This window comes from Notolepis coatsorum (genome assembly GCF_963971535.1).
Source record: "Notolepis coatsorum genome assembly, chromosome: 15".
Taxonomy (NCBI): domain Eukaryota; kingdom Metazoa; phylum Chordata; class Actinopteri; order Aulopiformes; family Paralepididae; genus Notolepis; species Notolepis coatsorum.
This window is the reverse complement of record NC_140179.1, coordinates 49,487,333-49,515,055: the sequence shown is the minus strand read 5'-3', so window position 1 is coordinate 49,515,055 and position 27,723 is coordinate 49,487,333. Positions and strand designations below refer to the sequence as shown.

At 45.8% G+C, this 27,723-nt stretch overlaps 1 protein-coding gene across 2 annotated transcripts in view; it reads left to right on the top strand.

Annotated features, from left to right (window-relative positions):
* The window catches only part of cd9b (CD9 molecule b), a 70,728-nt gene that overhangs the window by 33,053 nt on the left and 9,952 nt on the right, over positions 1 to 27,723 (top strand). For both annotated transcript variants that reach the window (XM_084330404.1, XM_084330405.1), the window contains exons 2-3: positions 21,031 to 21,133; positions 27,213 to 27,310. In XM_084330404.1, the coding sequence (XP_084186530.1) occupies positions 21,031 to 21,133; positions 27,213 to 27,310 (201 nt within the window). The remainder of the gene's footprint in view (positions 1 to 21,030; positions 21,134 to 27,212; positions 27,311 to 27,723) is intronic.

Sequence of the window (27,723 nt, the reverse complement as noted above, 5' to 3'; positions counted from 1 at the left end):
TTTTGTCTCCTCTTCTGGGTTTTATTTAAAAATAGGTCTACACAGCCAGTCTTTTTTCTCCTCTTCATAAGAGTTTGAGGTTTTCCTTTGTTATAACAGGTAAAAAAAGCAATACAAAGTCAAACATTTTCTTTTTGTTGCTTTATAATTCCATTAATGCAACAAACTGTGTGCTATAAGTATAAAGTATAATACATCGCAAATTACTTTGGCGTCAGGCGTTTTATGCTAAATGTGGGGTATGCTTGGGGATAACTATATATAAAATGTTATACACCGTGTTAGCTTCATTTTAAGGGTAAATAGTTTTTTGCGGCTCCAGAGGAATTTTATTTGGTGGGAGGGGGGGAAATGGCTCTTTTGATAGTAAAGGTTGCTGACCCCTGATTAGACTGTCTCTCTCTTTCCCTCCCTCACTCTCTTTCTGTCTCCTTCCCGTATCTCTCCTCTATCACCCTATCTCTTTCTCTGACTCACTCACTCGTTCTCATTCTTTCTGTGTCTCTCTCTCTCTCTTTCCCTCTCTCCCACTCTGTCTGAATCTCTTGCCTCACTCTCTCACCTCCTTTCTTTCTCTCTCTTTCTCTCACTCGTTCTGTCTCCCTCCCTCCCCCTCTCTCTTTCCTTTCTCTCTCACTCTAGAACAGGGGTAGGCAACCCTAGGCACGCGTGCCTGCATAGGCACACGGGGGCATTTTCATAGGCACAGGCGGCAGCAGTAAAAAATAAATAAAAATAAAAATAAAAAAATTATATATAATTTTTTTTTTTTTTTTTTTTATAAATATTATAGTGAAATATTTTGCACTGTTGTCGCATTTATCTTGTTGAAATCCTCCCACAGGTTCTTTTTACTACCACATATTTAATTGAGACCCTTTATTTGTTTATTATTTCAATTTAGCTGGAAATACATTGCTACATCATTCAGTAACATTTGCAGAGCCTTATAACAAACATTATTACGGTCACCATTGTGACCAGTGGGATTATTCAACACATTTTATTATTTATTTTTCTATTTCATTGAACATTGCACATGTTAAAAGCCATTTTTTTTTCTCAAAATTTGAGTATTACCAAGTCAACTTGTGTTCTTAAAACAATGACAATAAACATAGTTTTATTAGGTTGAAATTATGTGGTTGTGTACTTATTTTTCTGTTAACTTATTATGGATTGAAAACTGAAAACCTTAATGCACAGTAACTGAACTCAATATTTTTAAGTTCTGGTAACTTTCTTTTACAGTGTAGTCTTGCGATCAATCAAAACTTATTTACATGATATACCTCACATTCACCCTCCATTCACATCCTGGTGTTCTCCTGGTGTTCTCCATTAGGCCTGTAGGTGGAGCTATGACAGCACATAGCTCGATGGTGTGTGATGTGTCCAAAAATGAATGGGCAAATGTGAGTGAAATGGTCGCACTGTATGCAGCTGTTTGTCTGCATTGCATTCCCCCCCCCAACTCAGATTTAGGGTTGATACAACCATCATAATAATATTGTTAATAATAACAATAACAATAATGATGTAATAATGTAAAAATTATCATTAAAAAGACCCGATTATGACAAGATTTTTTTTTGATGCATGGAATATTGTTGAGGCACACTGGTTACAACTATATTTCAAACAGGCACTCCATGTCAAAAAGGTTGCTGACCCCTGCTCTAGAATCTAGATAGATAGATAGATAGATAGATAGATAGATAGATAGATAGATAGATAGATAGATAGATAGATAGATAGATAGATAGATAGATAGATAGATAGATAGATAGATAGATAGATAGATAGATAGATAGATAGATAGATAGATAGATAGATAGATAGATAGATAGATAGATAGATAGATAGATAGATAGATAGATAGATAGATAGATAGATAGATAGATAGATAGATAGATAGATAGATAGATAGATAGATAGATAGATAGATAGATAGATAGATAGATAGATAGATAGATAGATAGATAGATAGATAGATACTTTATTAATCCCTTGGGGAAATTCAGGTATCCAATAGCTCAGTCAGTTGACAGACAATAGAAAGCGATAAAAAAACGACAAACAATACAACAAACAATGAAGGTCAGCATGAATAAATAAATAAATAAATGGTGAGCACTATTGCACAGCGTTAAGTCAAATAAAACCAATTGCTATATAAAATAGAGAGAGAGAGAGAGAGAGAGAGAGAGAGAGAGAGAGAGAGAGAGAGAGAGAGAGAGAGAGAGAGAGAGAGAGAGAGAGAGAGAGAGAGAGGGGGGGGGGTCATAATGGTGTTGAACAGTCTGATGGCCGGAACCGCTCAGTCCACGAGCGCAGCGATATGAGCCGTCCACTGCGACTGCTCCTCTGTCCTGCTCTGTCTCTCTGTCTCTCTCTCTCTCTCTCTCTCTCTCTCTCTCTCTCTCTCTCTCTCTCTCTCTCTCTCTCTCTCTCTCTCTCTCTCTCTCTCACCTCTCTCTATTTCCTCTCTCTCACGCTGTCTCTCTCTCACTCTGTCTGACTCTCTCCTCTCTTTCTCTCTAGGTGTCCCTCTCTCCGCTCTGCCCCCCCCCCTTTTTTTCTTTCTCTTGTGTCCATCCCTCTCTCTCTGTGCCCCCCCCCTCTCGTCCCTCCCCCTACGGTATGAGAGGTTTAGTGATGTATTTATTGTGACTACGTTGGCTGATACTTAACTTAATCAGTGTTTTGGTGTTTGCTGTGCCGTGTCGTCTTGCGTCACAGTCCAGGGAGAGGACTAATTGGTCACGAGCCAAAAGGTTGAAGTAACACTTTGTAATGTGGAATCTATAAAATGCAGTCAAACAGAGACCTCTGGGCTAAAGATGCCCTCTTGATACTGCGTTGTTTACAGTTCTTTGTTTTAGTTTGATGTGTGTATTTGAGTGGGTATAGGGGAGGTATTTGCATACAGTGTGAGTAGGTGACGGGGGACGGGGGGACGGGGGGGGGGGTCGGGGTCCATGCTGGCCACGCCTCTGAAGCTGAGGCGTGGCCAGTATGGACCCCGACCCCCCCCCCCCCCCCCCGTCACCTACTCACACTGTAGGAGTGAGCGTTGCCCATCCCATCCCTTATTGATACTATTCCCCATATTTTGGTGTGAAAAATAAATACATAACATAAAAGGATGTTCTAATAGTGTGTGTTCTCAGTCTTTTCTAATGGTGCATTGGTGCGCGTTTGTGTTAGGGTGTGTTCTCTCTCTTTTCCAATAGTGTGTGTTTGTGTTAGTGTGTTCACAGTCTTTTCCAATAGTGTGTGTTTGTGTTAGTGTGTTCACAGTCTTTTCCAATAGCGTGTGTTTGTGTTAGTGTGTTCACAGTCTTTTCCAATAGTGTGTGTTTGTGTTAGTGTGTTCACAGTCTTTTCCAATAGTGTGTGTTTGTGTTAGTGTGTTCACAGTCTTTTCCAATAGTGTGTGTTTGTGTTAGTGTGTTCACAGTCTTTTCCAATAGTGTGTGTCTGTGTTAGCGTGTTCTCTCTCTTTTCCAATAGTGTGTGTTTGTGTTAGTGTGTTCACAGTCTTTTCTAATGGAGTGTGTTTGTGTTTAGTGTGTTTGTGTTTATACATTGGATATTATTAGCCCTTCATTAGCAGTAGGTATCCATAATAAATAAATATAATGTTAGAGTTAGCTTAACAGTGTTTATGTTAGCTTAGCAATTGGAGTCAGAAGCATCATGCCCAGTAATGAAGTTAATGGCAGTGGAGGCAGAGATGACCCAGGAAGTGAACTTGGAGAGAGTTAGGGATTCCTTTTTGGAGTCTTAGACAGGGTCAATTTTCAGAAAATCATAACCCTGAAGGCATTTCGTGTTTATTTTTGGTACACAACATTTCTAGGGGTATTAAGGGGTGCTGAATCCAAATCTGCTGTATACCAAGCTCAAAAATGTCAAATAAGGCCTCAAAATTGAGAAATCCAACATGGCCGCCAGCGCCAGGCTGAAGTCTATTTAAGTGCATATCTTTTTGACTAAACAAGGTAGAAACATGAATGAAATGTGTTTTTATATGTTTGCATACATGAGGAATTTAAAATCATATCCTGATTTTAGATCAGTTGTGAAAATGTTGCTTGAAACTCATATTTATAGCAGAAACGGTGGTCGTTATTGATGCATAACTCATCAACCAAATAAGAAAGAAAAGCAGGATGATCCCAGGCCATGGATTTATTCATCAAACTCTTTTCTCTTGATTTTTTTTAATCAACATGTCATTTATGCAAATTAGATAGTCCTTAATATGCATACAGTAGCTTAGGTACAGTAATTTATTGTCAGTCATCAATCGTATTCAGGCAGGTGTCGCAGGTGTCTTGCAGTTGCATGATTCATCCAATGCCACTTTTCCCGAATAGAATAGATTATAATATAATAAAATAAAAATATTATTTTACCATATCAATATAAGTGAAGGTTCAAGTTTCTTTATTAGTTATCATACAGAATACAGAATACTTTGCATGAAATGTTTCTTTCTGTGTTGCTCCTGAGAGGGTGCTAGATAATAACAAGATAGTATAAAATAAGTATAATAAGTATAAAATAGAAAGTCAAGAAGTCAAGTACGTAAACAAGTGTAAACAACAAAATTGTTCAGTGTTTCTATATATACAGTATGTACAGCTGGTACAAAAATGGTGAGGTATAGCTTAGCTTGTGGTGTCACCTTGTAGTGGTGAGGTGCAATAAGGAATGAGAATGATGTGCAATTTACTTACCAATAATATAAATATAAAGTGTAAATTGTGTCTAAAGTGGTAAAGTGGGTGATACAGTGTGTTGTTTATTTAAGTGAGTGTATGTGCGCTGTGGGTGTGTTGATGGTTTGCTTATTGTTCATTGTTCATTCATTGAGCATCCTGATGGCCTGGGGATAGAAGCACCTTCTGAGTCTCTCTGTGCTTGCCATGGAGACTCCGGTATCGCTTGCCTGATCGCTAGGGTGACCAGATGCAAAAAGTCCAAAAGTGGGACAACAGTAAGATTTTGGTGGGACAAAGTGGGACAACAGTAAGATTTTGGTGGGACAAAGTGGGACAGATAGATAATGTAAATTTTTTATTAGAATAACTGCCATGGTCTTCACTGAATAGATTTAAATCAAAGGTTAAAGGTTAAATCAAAATAAATACAAATTAAATACCACCTAACATCTGTTTTAAATATTCAAACGTCATCACAGGAATGTCTTGTGTTTGCATCTGGTCACCCTAACTGTGTGATAGACACTTGTTATCTCCGCTGCAGTGACCTTGTCCGTCTGGCTATCATTGTTTGGTTTAAAAAGAAACGTATCCATAGATCTGGATGTTTCTTTTTGGTGAGCCACTTTCATTTGAGACTCACGTCCACTGTGGCGCTTCAAGTCGTATTCTCCTCAACGAACTATGACACAAAACACAGAAAGCCTGCTGCGGATTGCCTGCCATCTGCCTCACCCAGTCATGTGTCGTTTGCCAGTCTTGGTTGTAACTGCAGGTCCGTTTCTTTTTACTGCTTTCCATCTTGAACTAGTTCGCTTGTAATGTTGTTGTGTTTTTTTTTACCAATCAGATTTGCGATATGAGGTAGCGTCACAAGTTCAACTCTCACGAGCAGAGCAGTGCGCTAAATTACTATAACCAATCAGATCTGCGATATGAGGTAGCGTCACGACTCAGTCTCAGTCACGTCACAAACAGGCAAGCAGCGCGCTAAAGTACTATAACAAATCAGAGCAATGTGTGTGGACAAGAGGCGGGTTGCTACGTTTACTGTCTGTAGGGAGGGGCTTTTAGACGCATGTTTTTTTATGGCTTCGAAAAGAGGGACATCCTCTCAATATGAGGGACGCGGGACATTTGGTCAAATGGTGGGACAGTACAACCAAAAGGGGGACACCTGGTCACCCTACTGATCGCAGCAGTTCAAAGAGGCAGTTGTTTGAGTGGCTGGAGTCTTTGATTATTCTCTTAGCCTTGCCCATGCACCGCTTGTTGTAAATGTCTTGGAGAGTGGGAAGCCCACCTTCAATTGTGCGTTCGGCTGAATGGGCCACTCTCTGTAGTCTGCTGCGGTCTTGTGCAGTGCTATTCCCAAACCAGGAGGTGATATTGCCAGTCAGGATGCTCTCTATTGTGCATGAGTAGAAGTTCTTGAGGATCTTCTGACTCACGTTGAACTTCCTTAAGAGCCTAAGGAAGTAGAGGCGTTGTCGTGCCTTCTTGATAACACTGTCAATGTGTGTGGTCCATGTCAAGTCCTCGGATATGTGGACTCCGAGGTACTTAAAACTGTTCACTCTCTCAACCGGTGCCCCGTCGATGCTGAGGGGGCTGTAGTCCCTGACCCCGACCTCCTAAAGTCCACAATCATCTCCTTTGTTTTGCTGATGTTCAGGGAGAGGCTGTTCTCTTGACACCATCCCGCTAGAACCTTAACCTCTTCCAGGTAGGCCCTCTCATCGTTTGCAGAGATCAGGCCCACCACTACTACCACTACAAATTTGATGATTGTGTTGTTGTTCCGCTGTGCCACACAGTCATGTGTGTACAGGGAGTGGAGGAGGGGACTCAGGACACAGCCCTGGGGGGCCCCTATGTTGAGAGTGCTGGATGAGGAGGTGTAGTTGCCTGCTTTCACCACCTGGGGTCTGCCCGTCAGGAAGTCCAAGACCCACTGGCAGAGGTCATAGTTCAAGCCCAGGTCCCTGAGCTTGGCTATGAGTTTGGAGGGGACTATGGTATTGAATGCTGAGCTGTAGTCGATGAATAGCATTCTCACATAGTTCCCCTGCCTCTTGTCCAGGTGTGATGCTGCTGTGTGCAGCACATGGGCTATGGCGTCCTCCGTGGACCTGTTGGGGCGGTATGCAAATTGCAGGGGGTCCAGGTTGATGGGGAGGGAGGAACAGATGTAGCCCTTCACTAGCTTCTCAAAGCACTTCATGGCTATGGAGGTGAGAGCTACAGGGCGGTAGTCGTTGAGGCAAGCTGGCTTGGATTTTTTGGGTACAGGGATAATGGTGGACTTCTTCAGACAGGTGGGGATGACAGCCTGTTCTAAGGATATGTCAGTGAATACCGGGGCCAGTTGGTCGGCACAGACTTTTGGGACGCGGCCGGGGATACCGTCCGGACCTGCTGCCTTCCTGATATTCACTTTCTTAAACGTCCTCCTCACCTCATGTTCTGTTATCCTGAACACTGAGTCTCCATCAGCAGTGCCCCCCCCCCCCTCCTCCATTGCAGTGGTTTGTAGGCTGGTGCTGTTATTCCGAGCCTCAAACCTTGCATAGAAGGTATTGAGATCATTTGCCAGTTGGATGTCACTGTTCAGTTTGAGGGAGGTGCCTTTGTAATCTGTCATCGTTCTGAGGCCCTGCCACATAGCTCTAGAGTCAGCCTGTTCATATTGAAGTTCAATTGAATCCCTGTAGCGCCTTTTTGCTTCTATTACTGTCCTCCTAACATTGTATCTCACCACCTTGTGGTCATTCATGTTGCCTGTCACAAGCCTGGCATTGTATGCTGAGGTGCGCGCCTTCAGAGCTTCACGGACGGATTTGTCTACCTAGGGCTTTTGGTTTGGGTAAACTCTAATTGTGGTAGAGGGGATTGTTTCTTCTACCAAAGTACAAACAAAGTCCAGCACTGTTTCCGTGTAGTCATTAATATTATCTGTGTTATCGCGGAACACCCCCCAGTCTGTACATTCTAGTGCAGCTTGGAGCGTCTCCTCCGACGCCACCGTCCAGCGCTTCACCTCTCGCGATACTACAGGAATGCGCTTGAGACTTTGTTTATACTGCGGTACAAGAAAGATGGCGTCGTGATCTGACTTGCCGAAAGGACTGGCAGCATGTGATTTTTAACCGCTCTTAAATTGCGAGTAGCAATGGTCTAAAATATTCCTGCCTCTGGTAGAAGAAGTCACATGCTGGTAGAATTTTGGCAGCACTTTTCTCAGATTAGCGCTATTGAAATCACCCACAACCACAATAGCAGCGTCAACGTTAGCTGCTTGGAGCTTGTTTACCTCGTTGTGGAGCTTGGAGAGCGCGTCGCCTGTGTTTGCTTGTGGTGGAATATACACTCCGATCAGAATGACCGACGTTAATTCTCTCGGGAGAAAGAATGGCCGGCACTTGATGGATATATACTCCAGGTTTGGGGAGCAGTGGTTTGAAAGCTCCTTCACGTTGCCTGGATCACACCAATTGTTGTTCAACATGAAAGCTATTCCACCTTCCCGCTTTTTACCGGAATCTTCCTCTGTACGTTTGAATACTTGTTACAGTAATCCTTACAGTGACAGCTTATTCACACTCTTCCTCTGTGTTCCGGCAGGTGTTGACTTTCTTACAGTTGCATGCTTCGATACATGCCATGTGACTCTTCCTGAATAGAATAGAGTAGAAGATAATTAAAAGATTATAGCCAGCTCCCGTACAAGTATATTCTAACACATGATACAATTGTCCTTACAGTGATTTATTCTGTTCCTTCATTCCTTTTTTTCTCTCTGTTATAGGCATTATGTTCACAATTCTGTTAACGACAAACAGTCTAGAGTATACAGTCTTGCAGGTGGATGTAGAGATGTAGAGATCCAGCTTTCATGTAGAGATGCGTACATCGGATTCTGTCATAGTGAGCCAAGAGTAGAAGCAGCACATCTGTGTCACGCGCTGACACGATGATTGTTTCCACTGGAGCCTGGATGAGAAAATCAGACGTGTATCAGCTTCCTCGTGGTCAGCACTCAGAGAGGAGACTTCAAGATCTGGATCTGTTGACTTGACAGTTGTCGCTTCAGCAAACCTCTCTGATACTACAACTACAGGTTCATCATCCGGGCTGTGTTCTATCAGGTGGTTTGAGAGTAGTTGAGCGATATCTGATTTGTTGTCTTCAAGGGCCATGAAGCTCGACCAATCGGCAGGAAGTGGAACAGACTTGTTTTTGATTTCACGACATACTGGTCTGTGGCGCTGTTTGCGTTTCACCCTTGTGCCTGTTTTGATGGATTGGTCATGGTATCTGTCAAAGACGACATCTACCCTCTGGTATTTTGCTCCCATCTTCAACACAGTGTCAGTGAACTTGTTGGCATAGTCACCAAATGTTGTAGTGTCAGGTGGCTTTCCGAGTGCCATTACCAGAGCTTGGCCATCAATGACCAGGCAGCTGGGTCCCTGAAGGGTAAGATCTGCAGGGGTTTTAACTTGTTTCGTCAGTATATTTGCTAACACAGACTTGTTGGTGGAATGTAGACTCCCGTTAGTTGTGGCCAGAGATGGCGTGATGGGCTTGAGCTCATGCTGGAGGATATTGTCATGGTCTACCTTACGACCTGCTCTGTAAGCTGTGATGAGCCTTTGTAGAATCTGCCTGTCCACTTTGATGGTGTTTTGCTTGTTCTTGGAAAGTTGCACAACTTCATACAAAGAGGCAAATGTCTTGGCTTTGTTCTTTCGAATGGGTGATTTCAGGTTCAGGTGCTGGTCACTATCTGGAGGTTCACACAAACGTTTGTCCACAAACATGTTCAGTTGTGCCTGTCCAAGGTGTTCTGCGCCAAGTATGGATTCTTGAATCTCCGGTGTGACTACGTCCTTGTTGATGTATGTAAGAAAACTTACAAAAGCACATTTAATTCAGGTTTGTACCTTGTGTAGTCACACTTAACTCATTAAGCCCCACCATTTATTTTTTGAAAATTCGCCTAAAACAGCATGTTTACATTAAAATGCTTATATATCCAGAGCTATAAGAGCTACTTGCATAAACTTGGTGCCTGGAGAAAGCTAAGACTTGGGGGATTCTAATGTTGGTGTCCTACACTGTACAGTTATTACCAAATTGCTGTCGTATTCCTGCAAACACTGAATAAATGTCATTTTTTTATCCTCACCTATACAAAGATTACAGTTAGACAGTCAAAAACACCCTGTTACTCATGGTTGCACCCCAGCTATATTCCTACTCTCTTCCTCCATAGGTGCAGATGTTCTGTGCAAAGTTTCATGTCAGTAGAATAAAAACTGTGGGTTTAGCACCTGTTTTTGTGGAGAGAGGGCCTGGTGCTGGCGGCCATGTTGGATTTCTCAATTTTGTGGCCTTATTTGACATTTTTGAGCTTGGTATACAGCAAATTTGGATTCAGCACTCCTTAATACCCCTAGAAATGTTGTGTACCAAAAATAAACACGAAATGCCTTCAGCACTTTATACAAGCACATTTTCTGAAATTCTGCCTAGTCTATCTTGCAGACAGACGTTAAGGTATAGGCATGAAAATCCTACACATGGCAATCGTTGCCCGTCTCTACAGGTCATGTACTCCAGCCAGCGGTGATGCCAGATCTTTCAAGGAGGCTGAGCAGTTTGGAAAATAGGTTACTACTGCTCTGAGCTTTTATTGGCAGTGGAGCAGACACTGCTATTAGATGTCAGCACAGTAGGGGTGTAACGGTACGGTACACAAAAACCACTGTTCGGTACGTACCTCGGTTTTGAAGTCACGGTTCGGTACGGATTTTTGGTACAGTGGGGGGAAAGGTTGGCTTTCCATGTTCCACTCAGTAGTCAGGTAGAGCCATATGGAATCCGCGATCACGGAATCGCGGACGGAATCGCGGAATTTAGCAATAAAAATGGAATCAACTATAATTTTTTTTTTTTTTTACTTTTTTTTTTTACTTTTTTTTTTTTTATGTTGTGGGACTTGTACAGCACTTTGTTCAACTTTGTCAGTGCTGTAAAGTTTAAACCTTTTTAAATCTTAGACAAACAAAACACTTTGCCGTCATTTGAGGCTTTATGAAAGCAGCACAATGAACACAAATCTGTCAGTGCCGAGTCCGACCTCATCTTAAATAACAAACAGCATTGCTTGTTGTAGTTAACAAAGAGAGGCAGAGTTGATTTTGCAAAAATATATATAATTATTATTATAATTTTTTTTAATAATCGAATTTTATTTTCATATTCGAATCCCATGCCCATCGAACGAAGCTTCGAAGATTCGAAATATTTAAGACAGCCCTATTAAATGGACTGTTATATCTTATTAAATTGTGGACATTTATTCATTCCCACTTATTACTTATACTTATACTTATTAAAACGGAAAAAACGGAATTTGGAAAAAAATTAAATGGAATTTGGAAAAAAATAAAACGGATTTAGTGTGCAGTAACTAATTGTACTTGTAGGGCTGTCAATTAATATTCTATATTCAAATGAATAATTGACTTGTTAAAATAAAAATTAAATAAAGAATTATATTAGATTGTGGGGGAAAAAACAGCCCCCGGTGGGCGGTCGTTAGTGGTTAACATTAGGGCTGCACGATTAATCGATTTTAACCGAAATCGCGATTTGGAATGGCTTTTTTATTTTTTTTTCCAGGAAGTCCCATTGAGATACAAGATCGGTTTGGGAGAGGGAGGTAAGGGGTTTTAGATTGTGTGTTATGAAGTTTAGACTTCAGAGAGGGAGAGTAAAGTACAGAAAAAAGGTACCATTGGGTACCGGTATCGATTCCCAGGTAAAAAGAAAAAATGTCAGGCTCGGTGTCCCGAAAAGACCCACCGCGTAGGCCAGATGCAAGCCGCATTTTACAATAAACCTCTGTGGGGCTGCTTATTTAAAAAAAATTATATAATCTCAAATTTAATCGCAATCACAATATCTGTCAGAAAAATCGCAAGCTGTACTGAACCTAAGGTCCAGTACTGAAACGGTTCGGTACGGATACGTGTACCTTTACACCCCTACAGCACAGTATAATCTAAATTAATTTGCATTGTAGATATAGTCTTTATGTGAATTTATACAAAGGGATTTAGGAGAGAGAGCGAAATTAAAACTTTACACTGTAATATTTTGTAAACTGCTTTGGCAATATTGTTAATTGTTTGACATTCATGCCAATAAAGCACATTTGAATTATTATTATTATTATTATTATAATTATTATTAAAGTGTCAAAACACACCTTTGGTACCCCTCATCCCCAATTGTCTAATGTTGTCCTCCACTACAGATGATACTAGTTTAACCCTTTCACTGCCACACGACAGCCAGTTAACCCTTTCACTGTGACAATACAGAAGGTTGGCCCTTTACTATCACACAACGGTCGTGTGGCAGTGAAAGGGTTAAGTAAGAGCTCTGACACATTGGAATGTGTGTGTGTGTGCGTCTCTGTCTCATGAACCCCACCTCAAATAACTCATACAGCGACTGTGACGTATATGTTTGTTTGTCAACCTCTACCTGTAAATGCAGTGAGCGTTAAGCCTTTAGTCCCATACAAGCCATTTACTCAAACCTAGGGATCATTTGACTCTCTCTGTGAGGTTACACTCTGAAAGCTTTCTGGGTGGGAGGGTGAATAATAATAACACAACAGTCATTATTGGCTCACAACACGGTCTCATCAGAAAACATAAATAAAGTATAGCTTACTAATCGACCACAGGAAAAAAGGTACACAATGTATGTTATGTTACAGCCATGAGTAATGTATTTACACCTTGTATAAGTAATATATTTACGTTTCGTATCGGCAAAAGTCCAAAACAATTCATCCATGATTCAAACGTTTACAGTTATAGTTAAGCTATAATGGCGGTAAAGGCACTTGCCTCCCATGCGAGCGTTCTGGGTTTCTTCCTCAGCAGAGGAGGTCAAACGGCAAACATTAAAAGTAATTATTTTTTTAAATATTTAATATGTACTTATTTGTAACTCGTTATGTTATAGCACTTAAGTACAATATTTATACTCTACTGTCTTATGTGTGTGATGTCTGTGGTCGTGCGTTTACATTTTACGTATAGGCTATCATAGTTAATGTGTCTGTGTGTGGTGGTCATGTACATTTGGGGTTTAGCTAACAAGCATACTGCGTGTGGTTGTGGTGCGGTGAGTGACTCAGTAGTGTTCCACATGGCTGCTGCGTCATGGTTAACCGGCCGCGCGGTAGGATAGGCAGGGGGCATGTTGAGTCATGTTAGCTAAGCACAGACGTTAGCTTATGTCTCATACTGTATATACATTACACACACACTGCACAACTTCGACATCAGAGAGAGAGAGAGAGCTCACGCTGTGACGTCATCATTACCAATGGAAATATTCGGGTGGGGATGTGTCGCCATGGTGAAATACATGGGAGGCATTGAGGACGTGCACACACATACGTGCACACACAGGAGGTTATTTGTACGGCTGGGTACCGAACTCTGTACTCTTATGGGTACCGAGTGAATTACGTCGGTACTACTGAGTTACATTTTGGTACCTAAGACGACCATTTACAAAATAATCCGAATTCCAATGACTCGCAATTGTCATTTGATAATAGACACAAACCAGTGCACACCTTCAATTTGAGAAGCTATGACATCTAGCTATTTAGCCCTGTGTTCACAGCTCTGACAACTCCTCTCGCGAGTCACGCTGTTTCTTTTATTTTTTATCCACTTTTTCTCCTCTTCTTCTATTTTTCTCCCATCCCAATTCCATTGTGCCAATTCTTCCCTCCCCTGTCTTGAACGTTGCTCGCATATGCCCCCCACTGGCCGGTTGTAGGGAGGATAGAAGCCTTGCATCACGTGTCCCCTCCGGTACACGAGGAGGCAGCCTGTCACATCTTTTCACCTGCCAGCGCGGACTCTCATTGGCGAGGTGTAACGTGTGGGAGGCTCACACTACCCCCGCCATTTCCTGTCTCTGCTGTGCAGGCGCCCCAACCGACCTGTAGGAGTCGCTGTCCATAACGTCCAGATTACCACCCATCCACTTCCACCCGCTAACTCTGCCAATTGAGTTAGTATGACGGCCGGCCCAAGCCGGAGGCAACGCCGACAGCCGGAGTCGAACCCGGTGTCTCTTGCGTTGGTGACGAGCGCAATGTCCGCTGCTCCACCCAGCCGCCCGAGTCAGCCAATGCGTCTAACGTGCTTTGCATCCTCGCCATTCCTGTGTGACCACGTCACGGTAAAAAACTAACTAACGTTGGTTGCTAACGTTAACTAAGCTAAGCTAACCCTAGAGCTCACAGGCACAGGATAAATCAGTTTCAATTGTGAGGAAAGAGGGGGGGGGGGGGCTGAACTTTAAACACTGCACGTGCATGTGCGTACACACACACACACACACACGCACACACACACACACACACTCCCTCCATTGTTCCCCAGTTCCTGATGACTGTTTTGATGATCACTAGGCTTAACAACAGCTTATCACCTGTATGGGAACGGAAACATAATTGTGTAACCTGCGGATATTTGACCAGCAAGTTGAGACAGACAACTGAGAGAAACAAGACTGGGCAAGCCTGGTTAACCCTTTCACTACCACACTACAGAAGGTTAACATTTCACTACCACACTACAGAAGGTTCTATTTCATTCTGGCCTCCGCTCAGCGTCAGTCTGCACTAACCTCACTTTGTGCACATGCACTGAATAAAAATTTCCACAATGTACCTTTACGTACCAACATTCGTCTGGCCACACCCCTATCCGCTTACCTTCATAAGCAGGTGTGTGGTCACCTACTCGCCTCCTTCTTCACTTTCACCACAAGGAAGTGCCTTCGGTAGATACCCACACTTGACGAGGTTGTTTAGTTGAAGAAAGTTAATACGTGTTTACATTTTTTCTTGCTTTTTTATTCTCTCATATATTTCAAAAAGAAAAAAGCTAAGTCATAATGTTTACCTCGGAGGGTCGCGCTCGCAACGCCACCCTTCACCAGCGGTTCTCCATTGCCGCCTCTGTCGTACGTCTTGGAGCGGGGTTGAGGCCTCTCTCGTGTTCGGCAGCCACGCCCGGTAGGCGTCCGTTGGGTAGTTTGCCTCTCCAAGGAGCTGGTGCACCAGTGCCGTCTCCTATGGGATGGCCTGGTTCTGGCTCTGGTTCCTCTGCTTCCGGGGAGTCGTCCGCTGTTGGGCGGCCGGCGCCTTTGGTTGCAGGGGATTTGAGACGCAAACTTTTTGCGTCAGCTCGCTCCCGTCGCAAGATGGTGGCTTGCAGACGCGAACGGCCTGGTTTTGGTGAGTTGCTGGAGCCGGATGAGGATGCGTCTGACTCTACATGGCCGATGGAAACAGAGGACTACATGATAGAAGCGGACGGGTTCTTGTTCGAAGGCCCGGTGGAGACATGTCTCCCGCCCGTCCAGGTAACACTGGAGGGGGGTGAGATGTCTCCTTGGGGTTCCTCGTCCGCAGATGTTGGGTTAGAACCTCCGACTCGGCGGCGGGATGCCCTGCTATCAGCCACATCAGAATGTGGCTCCTTAACCAGTGGTCTGCTGCATGTGAGGGACGTGGGCTCGGAGGGGGAAAGTATGCAGGGGGAACTGCATGCTTTGTTCCCCGAGCTCATGGCGGCGGCGGCAGTCGCAAACGGCGTGCCGCTGCCGCAGCCACTACCTGTTCCTATCCCTGACGATCTCATAGGTCATCTATGGCAACGTCGCCCGGTGAGAGGGGTGGACGTTGTCTGCCCATTTTTCCCTTCAATAGAGGCCTACGTCCGTTAGGGACAGGTGGTCTCCCACATCATGGGCCTTACTACCGCCTACGTGCAAGTCACAAGGGTGGTGGGTTTGGTAGAAGGAATGAAGGAGGGCGTGCCTCGGCTTGATAGGCCGATGGCGGCGCTCCTTTGTCCTGAGGTGGTGTGGGAGCAGTTACGGAAGCCGGTTCCTCAAGGGAAATCGGCGAGGCGGTTGGCTTACTGGAGTGACCAGTCATTTATCTCCGCGACGCAATCTCTGGCTGCCACTTCTAACATCGCGCAGCTGGCGAGATTCATGTCCGGGATACTGACGGGCGGCACGGAGCTGACTGATTTACAGCATGATCAGCTCGCCCAGGCGGCAGGAGCCATCCTGCATCTGATTCAGCCGCAGGCTATAGCCGCTGGGAAAGTGCGTGCCCTGGCCACTCTAATCCAGCGCCACCTTTGGCTGGAGCAGGCGCGTGTGCCGGAGAAGAAGAGGACTCCACTTCTGACGGCACCCCTCTCCGATGCTGGACTATTCGGGTCGGCACTGCAGCTGATGACCTCAACCTGCAGGGAGATGCAGGAGGAGCGCTCCGTGCTCCAGCCTCATTTCCCCCCGCCCGATGTTGCCGGTGGAGTCAGACGGCCGCCGCGTCGTCGAGGTTCCTCCGCCGTGGCCGCCGCTGCTACCACCGCCCCTGCTGGACCTTCGTCGAAGAAGGCCAGGAGGAGAGAGGGCGCCTCCGCCACTGCAGCCGGCCCATCTACGCCCGGAGGTGACGGTAGGGATCGTCGTGACCAGCCGCCGATCGTTTACCGTCCCTCCGGGGCTCCACGGGGTGGCAAATCCCGAGCGGCTCGTGGCAGGCGTCGCTAAAATAATTGACTTTTTCCCTCTGTGGTCCCCCCCTGTTTCCTTCCCGGCCCTACTATGATTTTGTTGAAAGAAATAAGAGTCCCGGAGGGACTGTATTTTTTGTTAACAAACTGTGTGTTTATTCACCAAACATATGATGGGGATGCAACGTGTGAATCTTTCGCTAGTATGGGTTTGAGGAGGGCTAGACGTTACATTCATGTTAGAGCTTAAGCAAGGCCTGCAGCCTACACTCGGTTGAAAAAGGGTTTTTTTTCTGCCTCGACCTGAATCTTCACATAAAGGTAGAGGTTAGTTGTGTGCTCTGTTGCTTAAACAGTGATATTGAGCTGCAACACTATTGTGTTGGTTTGCAGTAATGCTCGTATGAAAACGTACCGCGGCTCAGCCGCTCTCTCTCTCTATCAGATTTTTCTGTGTCTTACAACATAGATACGGGTGTCGGATTCACACATACACAACTTGGCCTTGCTATAAACCCTGTTCACAGATGTGTCTGTGGCTAGCGTGCATTGAATTAGCTTGCGCTATTCATTAGCATTGCTACTGAAGGTATCATATGGCTGTTGTTGGTGTCGTATGCAAGGGTTGGGCTTGAGAGGGGGTACCGGATAAACCCCTCCTTCCCTCTTCTGATTGGACAGGGGGTTATTGGACTCTCTTTTCATTCGGTCAGGGCCAAGCTGTTAGGCAGCTTGGCACGGGGGGGGGGGAGGGTTTCCCAGACTCCGCACCTATCACAGGCGGTTGAGTCTTGGGTTTCCCCCGTTATAGCAAACGTCACTAGGCACGTTTCTATTGGACGACGGCTTCCGTGAGTTTAGACCCGTATGTAGGGTCTGTTGTTGTCAAGTTGTCGGGGCAGAGCGTAAGAACTTACTGTTCTACTACACTCGATATACGTGTAACTTGAGTCGGTTGGTCACATGACTCAATGTTACCGTGACTTTTCAATCTATGGCTCACGTGGGAAGTTTCTCTGAGGAGTTCCGTCTCTCCTCTGTGGTGAGGGTGGCGGGATGTAAAAATGTAAAAAAAATTTACCCTCGGCTGCGTCACGTGGGATTCATGTCAGTCGGTGTTTCTTTCTTTTTTAATAATAAAAAGAGTGGAGAATATGAAGCACGACAAACTTCTTGTCGTTCTCCCAGACGACTTGAAGGACCAATGTTGGTGTCTGGTTAGACTATCCATTGATGTGTTGGGTCTCGACGCATACATAGTGCTGGCTCGGGGTGTTTCTGTTGAGAATCATGCAGGAGGCTAGTACGCCTTGGTTGTTCATTATTAAAACAGCGTTTTTATAGGGCAACTGGGATGGGGGATTTTTTCCTCTTCCGAGAGCCTGTTACTGGGTCTCGACGGATTCTCGTTCATATCTGGGGGATGTTAACGGAATAGATCAGAACATAGGTAGAGGGGTCTCACGCCCTTGGGGTGGGCCACTGAGCGCGGTACGAATGGGACCGTCTGGGTGGCGCCCTCTTTTCATGTTTTAGATCGACACGCATACCTACCCCCTCTCCTGGAGTGGGCATGTCGGCGTGGTTAGGGCACAGGACTGGTTCTGGTCACGCTGGTCCAGGTCAGTTAACCCGTTGTCTGCCGGGGACGCAGATCTGCTGTTCTGGTACCCTGAGGGACTTGTGCTTTTTTCGGGGGGAAAAATGCCGGGTCGGCCCGGGTGTCACAGGGTTAGGCGTTATGGAGACCCTTTGTTGGGTACACATTGTACCTGGCACTATCATGAGGGACTGGTTCTCCTTTCTTTCGCTCCTCTCTCACGCATGGCAAAGAGGGGGCTGTTGGGGTGGTCTTCTGGACCTCCTCTGGTAACCCTGTGTGCTTCCCGAGCCGCCGGGCCCGGTCCGAAGTAATGTTTCGTTGAAACCGTAGGCCTGGGATAACCCTTTTTTGGAAACTGAAACACTTGTACTGCGGTATAGGGTGTATACCCGCAGGTGTGTTTTGGAATTTTTCCTTGAGGGGTTATAGGAACAACCACCGTCTGTGTACCGAGAGGGTGGTTGATTCCCTGGTGTGTTGGAGCAGAGTCAACTCCCGGGTTACCCGGTTGAGTGTGCCCCTGCACGTTCATGACGTCTGCCAATCGTGTCAGCCTTCTCTGCCTCGACCCCTCTGGGTGGGTTTTTTTTTATGGAGGCTTTGTCATGGTGCGCAACAATGCCAGCATACGCCCCTTCCACCGGGGTGCTGTTTTCAGTTGACCCCTTTGGCGCCTGTCTCGTCCGCAGTGCTCCAGGCTCGGGTCTACAGCCTGCTGCCTGGTTTTTCCCCGGTGCGCTGCCTGCTTCCGTTGGTTAACCTTTTGAGTGCTTACGGCCATGCTGACTGCCTGTGTTGCAGGGTCAGTGTGCCAGGCGGCGTACTAATGGGGGGAAAGGGCCCGCTCTTGGAGGGGCCCTGTCCGAATACGCTGGCGATGTGGGGGGCGGTGTCACTAAGTGACCGCCTGGTGGGGTCTTGATGCCTGGCGTCATAGACCTCTCTGGGCCCCCTTTTTCCAGGGGATCCAGTCCCTTCAGTGGGTCTGGGTCTTCCTTCGCGCTCCGCTGCTACAGCCTTGCCACGGGGTTGAGTTTGCTCTTGACCTCGTGATTTTGGGGGCAGTAACAGGGGTTGTTCCTTCCGTTCGTTCCCTGGTGGCATGCGGGTTGTGCGTGTGCGTAGTCGTGGGGTCAAGCCACGATCTGCTCACCCTGTGCGTTGAGTTGCTTGAGTTCCTCTTCGCACGGTCGGATCCGTCTCCCTCCCGTCCTCCAATAGGGAGGGTATCCCTCCATTAGGGAGGGTCGGGGGGCTCGGTCCTCCCCGGTCTGATGGTTGTGGGGGGCCTCAGCGGGGTACATTTGTCGAGCTTCTGGCTTCCGCTCAGCTCCTCTTGTGCAGACTGATGCTGAGCGGAGGCCAGAATGAAATAGAACGTAAGGTTATGTATATAACCAAGTTCTATGAATTCTGGTGACGCTCAGCCTCAAGACGGCGCTGCGGCCCTTGATCTCGCCTTGTGGTGAAAGTTTGGGAAGGAGCCGAGTAGGTGACCACACACCTGCTTATGAAGGTAAGCGGATAGGGGTGTGGCCAGACGAATGTTGGTACGTAAAGGTACATTGTGGACATTTTTATTCAGTGCATGTGCACAAAGTGAGGTTAGTGCAGACTGACGCTGAGCGTCACCAGAATTCATAGAACTTGGTTATATACATAACCTTACGTTAACCCTTTCACTACCACACTACATACGGTTAACCCTTTCACTACCACACTACAGAAGGTTAACCTTTCACTACCACACTACAGAAGGTTAACCTTTCACTACCACACTAGAGAAGGTTAACCTTTCACTACCACACTACAGAAGGTTAACCCTTTCACTACCACACTACAGAAGGTTAACCTTTCACTACCACACTACAGAAGGTTAACCCTTTCACTACCACACTACAGAAGGTTAACCTTTCACTACCACACTACATACGGTTAACCCTTTCACTACCACACTACAGAAGGTTAATCTTTCACTACCACACTACATACGGTTAACCCTTTCACTACCACACTACAGAAGGTTAACCCTTTCACTACCACACTACAGAAGGTTAACCTTTCACTACCACACTATAGACGGTTAACCCTTTCACTACCACACTACAGAAGGTTATTTCACTGCCACACTACAGAAGGTTAACCTTTCACTACCACACTACAGAAGGTTAACCCTTTCACTACCACACTACAGAAGGTTAACCTTTCACTAACCCTAACCCTAACCCTAAGGTTATTTCTCTACCACACTACAGAAGGTTAACCTTTCACTACCACACTACAGAAGGTTAACCCTTTTACTACCACACTACAGAAGGTAAACCCTTTCACTACCACACTACAGAAGGTTATTTCACTACCACACTACAGAAGGTTAACCCTTTTACTACCACACTACAGAAGGTAAACCCTTTCACTAGCACACTACAGAAGGTTAATGTTTCACTACCACACTACAGAGGACGGGTCAGTGTTAAATGACTTCCTCTTTACTATTAGGAAGTAGCAGCGTCTCCCAGAGCCGAACGACTTCCTGCACCCCTCCTCTCCTTCTAATTGACTGTGTCTCAAACCCTGCCCTCTTTTCTCGATCCTCCAATCACGACTGTTGCTCCCCTTGGACAAACAAAAAGTTGAGTCAGTTCTAGTGATGAACCGGGAGGTGCCCGCCCCTTTCTCTCCCGTCCACAGTCTGTTCAATAACCTGAATGGTGATGTAATGTTGGCGACAGCGTGACTCGTCACATGTTTCGTGTTTTCATGTGATAAAGGCAGGATGTAAGACAATCATGTAAGGCATCATGTTGTCTGCGCCGTCAGGGACTAGATGCTTATAATTCCTTCCCTGGATCTAATCATATTTTGTGTGTGTGTGTGTGTGTGTGTGTGTGTGTGTGTGTGTGTGTGTGTGTGTGTGTGTGTGTGTGTGTGTGTGTGTGTGTGTGTGTGTGTGTGTGTGTGTGTGTGTGTGTGTGTGTGTGTGTGTGTGTGTGTGTGTGTGTGTGTGTGTGTGTGTGTGTGTGTGTGTGTGTGCGTGCGTGTGTAGTTGGCAGGGACAGGGGTGCTGGCCGTGGGGCTGTGGCTTCGTTTCGACTCCAGGACGGCAGGACTGTTTGAAGGAGAGGAATCTCCAACTGTCTTCTTCACTGGTAAGAGGTTTGACTTTCTTCTTTTATGGTAAGAGGTTTGACTTTCTTCTTTTATGGTAAGAGGTTTGACTTTCTTCTTTTATGGTAAGAGGTTTGACTTTCTTCTTTCATGGTAAGAGGTTTGACTTTCTTCTTCACTGGTAAAGATTTGACTTTCTTCTTTGGTAAGAGATTTAACTGTCTTCTTCGATGGTGGTAAAAAGTTTGACTCTTCTTCACTGGTGGGAACACATATGCTACTTACTGTGTTTGGTCTCAACAGTGGCATTGTTGACATTTACAAAAAACTAGACCATTTCTAAATGTAACCCGTTCAATATCTGTAGGCTACATTCAGAGTGGTTTATTTCATGTTCATTCTGAAGATATACCAGCCTTTGCTCCATCACACCTGGCGAATTCCTTGCTCAAATATTTTCATTATATGCAAACTGTGTTTTGCATAATATGGGGACAGAATGTAACAGATAGTGTGATGGTACAAGATGGTACAAGATGGCGCCGCTATGCCCGGTCGCCTGTCTGTTCGCTCCGTCGAGATTGTGCTTACTTTTGTTAATATTTATAGTTTTAAGAGTTTTGTCTGTACCAACAGTAGGTGCATTTAAAGTGTATGACCGTCAGTCACTTATAGACATCGGATTACGGGAAACTTACCGATTGGATTACTCCCTGAATCAGCTTTCCGAACCGCAGCAATGGCCTATGGAGATTCTCAGAACAATGGGACCAGATCCTGACCCCAGGAACAAAGGAATCATCAGGCGGCGAGGGAAGAGAGCTGGGATCCGTAACAGGCTGAGATCCAGACGACACCGAACGCCACTACCCAGTATATTGCTAGCCAATGTACAATCAATTGACAATAAACTGGATGACATCCGAGCAAGGATTCAATACCAAAGAGACGTTAGAGACTGTAACGTTCTCTGCTTCACCGAGACGTGGTTGACGCCGGACGTCCCAGACCACGCCATACAACCGGCCGACCACTTCTTCATCCACCGCAAGGACAGATCAGCATTGTCCGGCAAACAACGTGGAGGAGGTATTGCCTTCATGTTTAACAACAATTGGAGCGATCCAGCTAACGTGAAGGAATTATCGAACCACTGCTGCCCAGACCTGGAATATATAACCATCCAGTGTCGTCCTTTCTTCCTCCCGAGGGAGTTAACGGCGATCATCCTTGTAGGAGTGTATATTCCACCGCAAGCCAGCAATAATGTCGTGCTCTCCAGACTCCACGACGAGGCAAATAAAATCCAAGCGGCGAACGTTAACGCCGCCATAATAGTGGTGGGTGATTTCAATAGCGCCAATCTGAGAAAGGTATTACCTGACTTCTATCAGCATGTGACTTGTAACACCAGAGGCGGTAACATCCTAGATCACTGTTACACGCAATTCAAGGGTGGATACAAGGCTCATTCTATTAGTGGCTTTGGTAAGTCAGATCACGCGTCCATTTTCCTTTCACCAAAGTACAAACAGAGAATCAAAAGCACTCCCGTAGTCTCGCGAGAGGTGCAGAAATGGGATTTGACGTCAGAGGAGACGCTCCAGGCTGCGTTTGACTGCACAGACTGGAGCGTGTTCCGCGACACAGATAACATTCATGTCTACACGGAGACAGTGCTGGACTATGTTCGTACTTTGGTGGAAGAAACAATCCCCACTACCACAATGAGAGTTTACCCAAATCAAAAACCCTGGGTAGACAAATCCGTCCGTGAAGCTCTGAGAGCGCGCACCAAAGCATACAACGACGGCCTAGTGGCAGGCAACATGAATGACCACAAGGTGGCGCGATACAACGTAAGGAGGACAGTGACAGAGGCCAAACGGCGCTACAAGGATAAAATTGAACTCCAGTTTGAACAGGCTGACTCTAGAGCTATGTGGCAGGGGCTCAAAACGATGACAGACTACAAAGGCGCCTCCCTCAAACTGAACAGTGACATCTCCTTAGCAAATGACCTCAATACCTTCTATGCGAGGTTTGATGCTGGTAATAACAACACCAGCCCACAAGCCACGGCAATGGGGGGGGGGGGGGGTCTGCTGCTGATGGAGACTCAGTGTTCAGGGTAACAGAGCATGAGGTGAGGCGGACCTTTAAAAAAGTGAATATCAGGAAGGCAGCAGGTCCGGACGGCATCCCCGGCCGCGTCCTAAAAGTCTGTGCCGACCAACTGGCCCCGGTATTCACTGACATATTTAACCTGTCCTTAGAACAGGCTGTCATCCCCACCTGCCTGAAGAAGTCCACTATTATCCCTGTACCCAAAAAATCCAAGCCTGCTTGCCTCAACGACTACCGCCCTGTAGCTCTCACCTCCATAGCCATGAAGTGCTTTGAGAAGCTAGTAAAGGGCTACATCTGCTCCTCCCTCCCCATCAACATGGACCCCCTGCAATTTGCATACCGCCCCAACAGGTCCACGGAGGACGCCATAGCCCATGTGCTGCACACAGCAGCATCACACCTGGACAAGAGGCAGGGGAACTATGTGAGAATGCTATTCATCGACTACAGCTCGGCATTCAATACCATAGTCCCCTCCATACTCATAGCCAAGCTCAGGGACCTGGGCTTGAACTATGACCTCTGCCAGTGGGTCTTGGACTTCCTGACGGGCAGACCCCAGGTGGTGAGAGCAGGCAACTGCACCTCCTCATCCATCACCCTCAACATAGGGGCCCCCCAGGGCTGTGTTCTGAGTCCCCTCCTCTACTCCCTGTACACACACGACTGTGTGGCTCAGCGGAGTAGCAATACAATCATCAAATTTGCTGACGACACAGTGGTGGTGGGCCTGATCTCTGCCAACGACGAGAGGGCCTACCTGGAAGAGGTCAAGGTCCTGGCGGGATGGTGCCAGGAAAACAGCCTCTCCCTGAACGTCAGCAAAACAAAGGAGATGATTGTGGACTTCAGGAGGTCGGGGGTCAAGGACTACAGCCCCCTCAGCATCGACGGGGCACCGGTTGAGAGAGTCAACAGCTTTAAGTACCTCGGAGCCTACATATCCGAGGACTTGACATGGACCACACACATTGACAGTGTTGTGAAGAAGGCACGACAACGCCTCTACTTCCTCAGGCGCCTAAGGAAGTTCCAAGTCAGTCAGAAGATCCTTAAGAACTTCTACTCATGTACAATAGAGAGCATCTTGACTGGCAACATCACCTCCTGGTTTGGGAATAGCACTGCACAAGACCGAAGCAGACTACAAAGAGTGACACGTTCAGCCGAACGCACAATTGGAGGGGGGCTCCCCACCCTCCAGAACATTTACAACATGCGTTGCAAGGGCAAGGCTAAGAGAATCATTAAAGACTCCAGTCACCCGAACAACTGCCTCTTTGAACTGCTGCGGTCAGGCAAGCGATACCGGAGTCTCAAGGCGAGCACAGAAAGACTCAGAAGAAGCTTCTATCCCCAGGCCATCAGGCTGCTAAACGAACAATGAACACTACACAACAACAACCATCAAACGCACATAGCACACACATCCACACGCACACACTCACTTTAAACAAACACACTGTAGCACCCACTCCACACACTTTATAGCACACACCCACTTTAAACAAACACACTGTAGCACCCACTCCCCACACTTTATATTTATTGATGAAGGATTGCACTACAACTCGTACACCTTACTGTAAATTGTACCTAAATTGTACCTCATCCCATTTCTGCTTTGCACTATATAGTACTGTACATTAGTACACTGCATAGTATTGTATATTATATGGTAACTCAGTTACGTCTATTCTGCATCGAACATTGTACATATGTCTATACTGAACACTGTGACCTCATTTTCTACTTCTAAATTACATGCTATACTATGTTATTTGATACTATCTTGTCTAGCACAGTCTCTGGAGCGTAACAGTAAGAAGCATTTTGTATGAAAGTATTCTGTACTTCTGTATGACAACTATTAAAGAAACTTGAGAGAGAGACATCAGATAACAGAGAGAGTGAGAGAGAGACATCAGGTAACAGAGAGAGAGAGAGAGAGAGAGAGAGAGAGAGAGAGAGAGAGAGAGAGAGAGAGAGAGAGACATCAGGTAACAGAGATAGTGAGAGAGAGACATCAGGTAACAGAGAGTGAGAGACATCAGGTAACAGAGAGAGAGAGAGAGAGAGAGAGAGAGAGACATCAGGTAACAGAGAGTGAGAGACATCAGGTAACAGAGAGAGAGAGAGAGAGAGAGAGAGAGAGAGAGAGAGAGAGAGAGAGAGAGAGAGACATCAGGTAACAGAGAGAGAGAGAGAGACAGACATCAGGTAACAGAGAGAGAGAGAAACATCAGAACAGGCCTCTCCCTAGCCAGTGTTATTTCAGTGCCAAAGGGAGGGGTGAGAAAACTGGCGATGCATTTGGAGGAGCGATGGCAAAGACACTGCAAAAGGGGGGATGATTCATCTCGCTCTCATTTCCAACAATGCCTCACGTGGGTAACTAAGGCTGCAGAGGAACGTGTGGCATTGCGTTTGCTTACTGTTGTGATTGGTGGATCACAAAAAGAGGGCAGTGTTTGAGATGAATTGGTGTGTGTGTGTGTGTGTGTGTGTGTGTGTGTGTGTGTGTGTGTGTGTGTGTGTGTGTGTGTGTGTGTGTGTGTGTGTGTGTGTGTGTGTGTGTGTGTGTGTGTGTGTGTGTGTGTGTGTGTGTGTGTGTGTGTGTGTGTGTGTGTGTGTGTGTGTGTGTGTGTGTGTGTGTGTGTGTGTGTGTGTGAAAGGGGTATAATAGCAGTACTGTGTGGACGGGAGGGCAGATGAGGCCTAAGTTTGTCCACACCAAGGCCGTTCCTTCAGCCTAGCAGAGCCCTGCACATACACACACACACACACACACACACACGCACACACGCACGCACACACACACACACACACACACACACACACACACAGCCTTCATTCTTCATTCGGGGGACAGGGATGTCCTTTGTTCCTTGACTTTTGTTTTCCTCTGTTATTCTCTGAAGAACTGTCACAGAAAGAAATACTTGGCCTCCCTCCCTTCCTTCCACCCTTGGACAAAATATTATAAACAAAAAGCATCTCTCTCTCTCTCTCTCTCTCTCTCTCTCTCTCTCTCTCTCTCTCTCTCTCTCTCTCTCTCTCTCTCTCTCTCTCTCTGATGATGATCTAACTGATAAGTGGAGTGGGAAGAGGGGGAGCAGAGGATTGGTATGAAATGACAAACATCTTAATGACAGCTTGGAAAACGAACAGGGGGTGGAGTGTGTGTGTGTGTGTGTGTGTGTGTGTGTGTGTGTGTGTGTGTGTGTGTGTGTGTGTGTGTTGTGCTGTGTTGCTGATGTCAGCAGTGCAGTCATTGTGTTAAACCACAATCCTTTGTATTGTCAACACTTGCATGCAAGTTGGATGAATTATGTCCACATAAATCAACACTTTTAATTGCAAAACCAGTATAAGGCAACAATGAAAACGCCAATTATTTACAATTACAGTTTTTCAATTACATCCGTGAAGTTTTAATAGCTTGCGTTTTGTTTACACCACAAGGTAATTTGCACGGTGTGTTTGGCTGGATTAAATTTAGAATTTAAAAACACATTTTAGATACAGGTGAGAGACGTAATGCTTGACTCTCTCATTAGGGAGGTAATGGACTGGTTGTCTGCAGGGGGAATAAATACAAGGATCTCTTGTGTGTGTCTCTCTCTCTTTCCTCTCTCTCCTGTCTCCTTCTCTCTTCGTCCAACACTTCGTATTCAAAGCGTGCAAACTAACCTTTGGAAGCAGAGTTGGTTTGGCCTGTGGGCAAATTATGTAATTTTCTGTGCTAAGCCGGCTCTCATAATGCCTGAACACTAGCGTTTTCACAACCCTGCATGTGTGTGTGTGTGTGTGTGTGTGTGTGTGTGTGTGTGTGTGTGTGTGTGTGTGTGTGTGTGTGTGTGTGTGTGTGTGTGTGTGTGTGTGTGTGTGTGTGTGTGTGTGTGTGTGTGTGTGTGTGTGTGTCTGTGTGTGTGTGTGTGTGTGTGTGTGTGTGTGTGTGTGTGTGTGTGTGTGTGTGTGTGTGTGTAGGCGTGTACATCCTGGTTGCAGCGGGGGCTCTGATGATGGTGGTTGGTTTCCTGGGATGCTGTGGTGCCATTAAAGAATCACCATGCATGCTGGGATTGGTAAGTCAGTCTGTCTGTCTGACCGTCTGTCTGTCTGACCCTCCATCCAACTGTGTGATCAACTGTATTTGTCTCACGATCTGTATCTCTCTCTCTAACTATCTACTCATCTGAAAGTCTGTAGCTACTCTTTGACTGACTCATCTGATTGACCCTGTCTGCAGCAGGGACATACAGTATAACTGAATCAAATCTGATTTACGACATATTTCCAATAACATAACATTTGAACGAATATTCAAAATATGTTGTAGAAATGTTTTAAAGAAATACCATTGTACCAGCGTGCAGGATGCCTGAATACTTTAGACAACAAATGTTTGTTTCCGCATCTCTGATTGGCCAGGTCATTTCTGGTCATGTGACATGTACGCCCAATCGTGGGACCGCAAGCGTCTACACTGGTTAAGCTT